Source organism: Muntiacus reevesi, chromosome 15 (assembly GCF_963930625.1).
Source record: "Muntiacus reevesi chromosome 15, mMunRee1.1, whole genome shotgun sequence".
Lineage (NCBI taxonomy): Eukaryota > Metazoa > Chordata > Mammalia > Artiodactyla > Cervidae > Muntiacus > Muntiacus reevesi.
In genome coordinates, this window is record NC_089263.1 from 20,235,074 (window position 1) to 20,243,750 (window position 8,677).

Here is an 8,677-nt window from a genome sequence, read left to right on the forward strand (position 1 = left end):
AGCAAGTAAGCCCGTGCACCACGACTTCTGAGCCTGTGCTCTCGAGCCCGGGAGCTGAGCCCATGTGCTGCAGCTAGTAAAGCCCATGCACCTAGAGCCTGTGCTCTGCAACAGGAGACGACCCCAGCTTGAGAAGCCCCTGCAAGTAGAGAGTAGCCCCTGCTCGATACAACTAGAGAAACGCCTGTGCAGCAACAAAGACCCAGCCCAGCCATAAATAAATAAATAAGGAAGTCTCAAAATTAAAAAAAAAAAAAAGATACAGAGCTTTTTTGTAAAAAGTCAGGCAATTCAGAGAAGTAAAAATCATCTCAATCCCACCAACTGTTAATATTTTGGTGAGCAGCCCTTTATCTAAACACACACACAGATAAAGTGACAAAATCTTTACTAGCCATGTTGTTCTATAGCTTGCTTTTAAAAAAAGTAACAAAAACAAAACGAGCTGTCATTTAAGATGTCAACGCCAAGCCAGGCTATGCCTTACGACCTGGCCCTTCCTGCAGACCATGAGGGACCCAGGGTCCCGGGCTGGGCAGTGGGGGCAGGGACTTACAGCAAAGCAACAGGACACTGTTTGGCTCCTCAGACACGTGCTGTGGATGATTTTCTAGGTCAATCAGCAGAGCATTCATTACGTGCTCTTAAATATAAAAAATAAATTAGCACAGAGCTGGCTTTGTTGGTGGGGTGCTGTTGTGGCCTTTGAGGATTACTTGCCAAGCTCGGAGGAGGTCTCGTGGGCTGCACAGACCACCATCTGTGCACACCCATGCACACCCCATCCATCGCAGGAGATGGTGGACCAGGGGCTCCCAGACTGACCCCTCGGGTAGCAAAGCCTCTTCCTGCCTGGGAAGGGCAGTGTCTGTTGGCGTCCCTTTGTGGGAGTGCCATCTCTCTGGGATGTCACCCCTTTCCTCACCCCATGTCCCTTCCTGTCAGTGGCATCTGGCTTCTCCTGCCACCTGTTACCCCGAGAACTGCTGCTTCTCTTCCTGGACAAGCACGAGCCTCCTGCCTCTCTGCTGGCGTCTGGCCTCACCCGCCTCAATCCTTTCCCGGCCCTGTGATCAGAGTCATTTTTCAAACACACACTGGATCGTGTCTCTCTGGCTTCAGAGCCTTCCCCGGGGATAGGTCCCCACTCCTTGCCCAGGACCATCGCGGCTGGCTCGTCCGCCTCCCTCCCTTGGTTGGCTGTCCGTCATCCCAGGGCGGTCCCCTCTCGGGCCAGGCTCCAGCGCACATCCAGCCTTCACCTCTGCGGCTCCCTGGGGTCTCCTCCTCCTGTTCTGAATTCCTACTCATTCTCCAAGGCTCGAACTTCACTTCCTGAGCCCTCCAGGCTGGACTAGGTCTCCCCTGGGGCTCCCGTAGCACCCCGATCGCCCAGTGCTGCTTCTCCTCTCCTTCCCCAGGGGCGAGTGATCATGGCTTTCCTCTCTGATTGTGAAATCGCTGAAAGTCATGGCCACACCGGGGTCTCTGGTTTCAGACTGGCAAACATTTGCGGGACCTTTGACCAGAGGACACCTTCACCACCTCGGACGGCAGGGCCGGCTGTTAACAATTCCCATGCAGATGAGAAGCTGAGGCTCAGGAAGGCCAGGGGGCTTGCAAAGGGCACTCAGCGCGTGTGAAACGAGCAGGGCCGAGGGGTTGGGAGCCGGGACTGGCCGTGACGAGTGGATGGTGGTCCCCCACCCCCCACCCCCCCGCCGTGGTCCCCCGTGGCAGAGCGCGTGCAGCTGCAGATGGCGGGCCGTGGGGCTGGCAAGGGCGGCCTGCTCTCGACTGTAACTGTCAAACCACGGCCGCCACAGACGTTCACACTTCCGTCTTGAGGTTGACAGGGTTCCCTGTCCCTCGGGTCACAAGATGCTTGGGGCCCTTGCTGGGGAAGGGTGCTGAGTGTGACTCCAGCCACAGGGCTCATTTCACAGACATGCCTCCTTCCAGGCTAGGGTTCCAGACCTCTCCTGAGAGCAGCGAAGACCACCAGGTTCCAATGCCCAGTCGCCTGCCCAGAGGTGTGTGGCTCATTCCTGCCCCTCGGAGGGGGTCCTGCGTGCTCTGCTCCCGCCTGGAGCTGGGCCGGGGACCCCAATCTCTGTGGGGGCTTGAGGGTCCTGCCAGTGGCCGAGTCCCTGGGGCCGGGAGAAGCCGTGTGGGGGGACCCAGGGGGACAGACGGAGGCCCGCTGCGGGGGCTCCCATATCCGGAGTAGGCCGAGGGGCCACCTGTCACTGACGGTCACCACAGCCTCTGTGGGATGGGGCACCCACGCAGCTGAGCTGTGATGACACCAAAACCCCATCACCCCACACCTCTGAGCAGCAAGGACAAGCCTCAGACCCTCCTCCCTGCTTGGGAAACACCTTCCTCCTCGAGGGTCTGCGGACTCAAGATCCAGCTTCTGTCCAGCCTCTCGTCCTGTCCTCTGTCCTCTGCCCAGAACAGAGTCCCCGTCGCCCACTCCAGCCTTAATGGGATTTTGTTCCCTTCTTCCTTTCTCTCTTGCCGACAGGGAACATAGGTCTGGCTGAGGAAAGCTGTTCTGGGGGTGGAGAGGACAGGAGAATAAGTGCTTTTTGAAAAACAGGAGCTTTCTAAAGGCCAAGGGTGCTGGTTCCAGCAGCTCTGGTGATGCCTGGCACAGCTGTAGAAACAGCCCTTGATGACCAGCCAGTAGGGGCTGGATCCACGGCCTGGGGAACCTAGCAGGGGCCGGTTGAGACTGGGGACCCCGAGAGTGTCCCACCAGCGTGCTTCTCCAAGTCCTGTCTGTGCAGCTAGGCGGGGGACACGACTGCTGTACTGAGGGAAAAGTGATGCCTCTTGGGGTCTCCGCTGAGGGCTCAGGTCAATGGCCCCCTGCTCAGAGGCCTCCACCAGGGTGGGAGCCCCAGAGTTCACTGAGATTCACCCCACCATCAACCCAGATTGCTGCTCAGAGGAGAGCCGGGTTGGGGACCCAGCAAGCCTCTCGGCACAGGGTGGGCCCTGGGGGCTCCAAGCAGCTCCAGGCTGTAGGAAGAGAGGCCATGTCTTGAGCAGAGCAAGGGGGCCTGGATCACAGCCTCTGCTTCCTCTTCTGGAGGAAAACCACAGTTCATCTGTGCTGGCTGATAAGCTCTGCTGCTTCTGTGCCTCGAGCCTGCCCCAAGGTTCTGAAGTTTTGAGTGTCAGGGTGGTCCCTGCGGCTTTGGGAGGGAAAACGGGCTGGGAGAGGAGGCTGGATTGTCCAGGGAAAGAGCACAGACCTGGATTCCTTATAATTTAGCATAGAAACTAGAGCACTTTCAAGAATTGAAAGGGGGTTGTCTTAATTATTACACCAGGGTAGCAGATATCAATTGGGACTCCTCAGGGCAAGCCGAGACGTATGCTACCCTACTTACTAGCATTTCTGAGCTGTGTGCATTTGGGCAATTACATAACCTCTCTGAATTCCAATTTTTGCATAAAAAAGGCTGATCCTGTGTGCCTGCCCCCCAGGACTGGTGGAGGGAATGTTGTTGTTCAGTTGGTAAGTCCTGTCCAACTCTTTGCGGCCCCATGAACTGCAGCACACCAGGCTTCCCTGTCCTTCACCGTCTCCTGGAGTTTGCTCAAACTCACGTCCATTGGGTTGGTGATGCCAGCCAACCATCTCGTCCTCTGTTGTCTGCTTTTCCTCTTGCCCTCGCTCTTTCTCAGCATCAGGCTCTTTTCCAAGGAGTTGGCCTTTCACCTCAGGTGGCCAAAGTGTCGGAGCTAAGGGATTAAAGGAGACCATTAAATTATGTGAAAATGCCTGAACAGCCCTCAGCATAGACTGGGCTCTCCACATTTGTTCTCTTTCAGTGAGGAAGAGGGCTGCTGTCCTTGGAGGGAAGCAAGGACCTGTCAGTTCTCTGTAGGGAGTGGTCCTGGGGAGGGGCCAGGGAAGGTATGCACACAGCAGGGCAGTCAGATTCCAGTCTGTCCTGTGCCTTCCCGCAGGGTGATGGTGAGGCCCCAGCACTGGCCCCCACCCTCAGGCCCACCTGTACCTGGGGAGGGTGGGCTGGGGAAGGGTCCGAGGCTGCAACACCTTTGTGGACTTGTCCGCTCCCCTCCTCCCAGGTGGTGGGAGGACCTCATGGAGGACCCCTCCCAGCACCTGGCCTGAAGCAGCTTTGTTTTCTGCCAGAGGTCCCAGTTTTGGTTCAGAGAAAGCCTGTGTGCTTCTGTTCTGAGGTTGCCCTGTATGAACACAGCTGTTTTCTGGGAGGTCCAGGAAGAATTTAAGGAGGCTGCCTGCATCTCCTGTGGCTGCTCCTGGGGACTGAGAAATTGACCAGAACCTGTGCCAACCCAGCATTTTGAACGAGGTGGCGAGGTGGGTGTGGGACTTGCCTCTGCCCCTTGACCCCAGGCTAGTCTGAGGTCCCCAGGCCCCAGGTTCCTGCACGGAGTTCCTCCTCTGAGCTTGGTGACAGGTGTGGGTGGTGCTGCCCTGCTCAAAGCCTCTGCACTGATCCTGGCGCCCCCAGGCAACCACCTTCGCCTGTTCCCTCCCCCCCACTGCCCTGGGAGCCCCTGAAGGCAGAGTGGGCACTGCAGAGGGGACAATTAGCTCAGAGTTCGGACAGAGGTGCCCAGTAGAGGACTGAATGAGTGAGTGAGGTCAGCTGGGAAGCAGCCCAGTGTGTGGCACACTCTGCGTGGAGGCCACCCCCTCATCCCCTCTCTGTCCCCGAAGCCAGAGCTGCTGCAGGTGGAACGTGCCACCATCGCCAGATGCCCACGTGCACGGCCAGTTCTCCATGGAGGCCTCAGGCCAGCAACATGAACCCTGCAGTCCAGACCACTGGCTGCTTTGTTCTCCACTTCCTCCTCTCACCCCAAGGAGGCTCTTCTGGCCAACTGAGTCGGGACTTGCCTGAAAAGTGGTTTCTGAAAAAGGTCAGCTCCGGGAGGCATCTGGAGCTAACAGGGCATGGCCCTCAGCAGAGTTCTGCCTCCCAGTCTCCTCCATTAACTGAAGGCCCAAGGCCTTAGTGGCAGGGGCTAGGCATGCAGCTCCAAGGGTGACCCCTCAGGTGGGTGCAGGGTCAGCCTCAGCATCGTCTCCAGGCCAAGGCCAGACTCCCAGCCAACTCCTTCTTCAACAAGTTTGGCCCAGGGAAGGGCTCCCCAGCTATCCTCTTGACAGAGGTCAAGAAGTGAGGTACCCAACAGGTGTCACCAAAGTTACATGATAGCTGAGAAAAGATGTCTCCAAAAATAAGGGGCTGGAACTGAGAAAAGAGGTGTCAAAATCCCACTGTAAGACTTTCTGGCTGATCAGTCAGTTCAGGGAGGGTCCTGACAAGTAAGGCTTCTTTGATGCTAAAGGAAGACACCAGTATTAAGACATGTTTTCACAGAGAACTTCTGACCCTTCTCTTGCAGACCCCAGGTTTATCATCTAGGGCTGACAATTTCATAGGCAAACGAATGGCAACTTATTGTTCTAATTGATATTTTAAACAAGAGTGATTGAGCGTTTTTCACATATTTGTGGGCTGTTTGCATTTCCTCTTCCGAGAACAGCTTATTCACATCCTTTCTCATTTTTCTACTAGCTCGTCTTTTTTTTCCTTAATGATTTACAGGTACTCTTTATATATTACAGATATGAACCCTGTGTCATGCATTTTCTTCCCTTTTTTCTCTGTCATTTATATTTTAATGTTGCTTATGTTGTCTTCTACAAAAAGTTTTACAGTTTCATGCTGTCCCGTTTGAATCTTTCCCTCTGGCTTCTGTGTTTCATGTCGTGCTTAAGATTTCTCTCACTGAGATGATTCAGCTGCTGGGACAGACATTCTGAGAAACAATGGCCACAGCGTTTGCAGTGGCAGCAAATTGTGCATGTGTTTCAAAAAAAAATAAGAAAATGTTTATTTTAAAAACCAGAACTGTCACCCCGAGCATTTATTTAAATATTAATAGATATGGGTAAAAATTTACAAATGGTATAACGAAACTAACAGCTTTATATTCACAGATGGTCAGATGCTGACAAACAAGAAATGAGATCTATGTACGTTGAGATTTGGTTGTTATGAAAATGCATATGAAGGCTTCAGAAACGGTCTATTTATAGGCTTTGGTGGAGCCATAATGCCCAATTTCCTACTGACTCCTGATGCTGCTTGAGAACCATGCAAAGTGGAACTGGGTCCGATTATGTTGGAGGGTTTAGTTTTAGAAGGCATCCTTCGGCAGGTGCTGGACCCCCTAAAACGTGACAAAGAAAAGAAAATTAAAATGTCAAATAAAACCAAAAGTGAACAGTCATTTTTCTCCTAACCTGCATTATTGTGGTTTATTTGCTCAGTCGTGTCCCAGCTCTTTGCAACCCTATGGACTGTAGCCCACCGGGCTCCTCTGTCCATGGGATTCTCCAGGGAAGAATACTGGAGTGGGATGCCATTTCCTTCTCCAGGGGATCTTCCCAACTCAGGGATCCAACCCGTTTCTCCTGCTTGTCAGGCAGGTTCTTCACCACTGAGCCCCCAGGGAAGCCCTTTAACCTGCATGCACTTTAAAATTCAAACTTTTCCTTGGTATGACATGTCTCTGCATTTTTGGCCTATGATGGCCCTGGGGTGAGGTAAGTTTCCTTTACAATTCAAGGAATAAAGGACTGCTGCCCTTTACACAAACCTGTCCTAGACGTGTCTTCCTAACATGCCAAGGACTCTCTGACTTGAGCCCAACCTCAGGTGCCTTCTCTCTCCTCTCCCTTCTTTCTACCCATCCCTCCAGACATCTGAGCTGAGACTCACATTCCCCACCTACTCCAACCACACAGAAAAGTGGCAGCACCTCGTCTTAAGGCCCCAGTGCCTGGACAACGGGTGTGGTGGAATCACTGCACTTCCACAGCCCGCCAGTCTTGGGCAGGCTGCAGACGTGGTTCCCAGGCGGGAGCAGCTTGGGGCTGCCGTGTCTTCATCGGACCCTGCTGTCAGCGGCTCGCTCGCTTGTCTACACTCCAAGGTCCGCCTGCTCTCACCTCACACTCGGTGCCTTTAAAATAGGTTGGGGAGCCCCTGCCACAGTCTACTACAGAGGCCTTTCAGCTCCTCACTTCCCCCACTGATTTGAAGATAACAGCTTTTCTCTCCCCACCGAATAAACTGTTAAAAAAATTAAAAAAAAAAAAAAAAAAAAAGTCACAGGGCCAGTGTGTTTACAAGGCTAACAGCAGGCAGCATTTACCATAGAAGCCTGTCCCTAAACCAGTATTTCCCGTCGCTTTGCAGCCAGGCTGAATTCCTGCCCCGTGTTAATTCCTGGTCATCAGGGCACCCAAGCGGCCTCAGAGGGCCTGGTATCAGGGCCATCAGTCTGCTGATGATATTTCAGTGGGGCTGAGTGAAAAGTGGTTTTTCAACATTTTAAAACTCTTGCTTGAGGGCAGTTTTACTGCAGAACTGGTAAAGATTGCTAAAACTAGCAGAGAAGCAGCCTTACATCTCCCTATGCTGATTTCCTGCTGAGAAATTAAGCCCCGAGAGAAAACCTGCTGTTGATATTGATTTACAGAATGAATCTGCCAACAGCAGCCTCCATTTTCACCAGAGCCATCCATTTCACTCCCACTCAGGGCCCAGAACACAACCAGTTCATTGTGCGTTGTGCAGAAGATGTGAAACTCTGAGGGCAGGGTGGGGAGGTGAGGGCACTGGCAGGGAGCCACGCTGATCCCGTGGCTGCTCGGGGCCCCAGCCAGGTGAGCGGCCCGGACACGTGGGGACCCACCACCTTGCAGAGGGGGTCAGTGGAAATGTGGAGAACTGGGCACGGAGAAGGCGAGGCTGCTACGGGGTAAAGCAGTATGACACAACTGGCTGCTTTTCGCCAGCAGGGACTAAAAAGAATCCTGCCGTAAACACACAGGCTAATTAAAAACCAGCATCGAAACTGTGCTGGCTTTGGGACAAGTGTGAGTTTCTCTGTGCTGCTGTGTTCAGTCACCAAGGCGTATTTGCGACACCCCACAGGTTGTAGCCCATCAGGCTCCTCTGTCCATGGGATTCTCCAGGCAAGAATACTGAAGTGAGTTGCCATTCCCTTTTTCAGGGGATCTTCCCGACCCAGGGATCCAACCTACGCTTCTTACACTGGAGGCCGGTTCTTTACTACTGAGCCACCAGGGAAGGCCCTTACTAGCTTAGGTTCCAGGCCACAGGGCAAAGTGCTTCCCTCTGAAAAACAACAGTTGCGGCAACACTAAGGGAGACAGTGGTCTGCTTTGTTCTAAAGGGCAGCAGGAGGAGGTCATGATGGAATCTCCCTGGACCATGTGCAGCAGTGAAAGTGCTCCGGCAGGCCCGGGTGAGCCAGTGTCCGGCCCCATCGGGTGAGACAGGGACCAGGCCGGGACTGTACACGCCTTCCCCAGGGGAAGCTTCAGGAAGCCCCAGTGTCCTCGGCATAAGTCCCAGGGAGTGGGACAGAGGCCTTGTAAGGTCTTCTACTCTGTGTGATCGCCTGAGGAAACGAGTCTTTCCCAAAATGGGGAAATAAGTGAAGAAATTAAGAAAACGTCCCCACAGAAGGGCATTGGTGGGTCACTTGCACATCAAAACCCACAAAAATTATTTAGCCATAAAAATGAATGAAATCCTGCTAGTTGCAACAATATGTGTGGACC

The 8,677-nt window shown here is 53.6% G+C and overlaps 1 protein-coding gene across 1 annotated transcript in view; it reads right to left on the reverse strand.

Annotated features, from left to right (window-relative positions):
* Nucleotides 1-5,944: 5,944 nt before the first annotated feature.
* BLM (BLM RecQ like helicase) overlaps nt 5,945-8,677 on the reverse strand; it is a 55,487-nt gene continuing 52,754 nt past the window's right edge. Inside the window, 1 exon segment of the mRNA XM_065906406.1 lies at nt 5,945-6,252. Coding sequence (XP_065762478.1) covers nt 6,075-6,252 — 178 coding nt within the window. The 3' untranslated portion in view covers nt 5,945-6,074.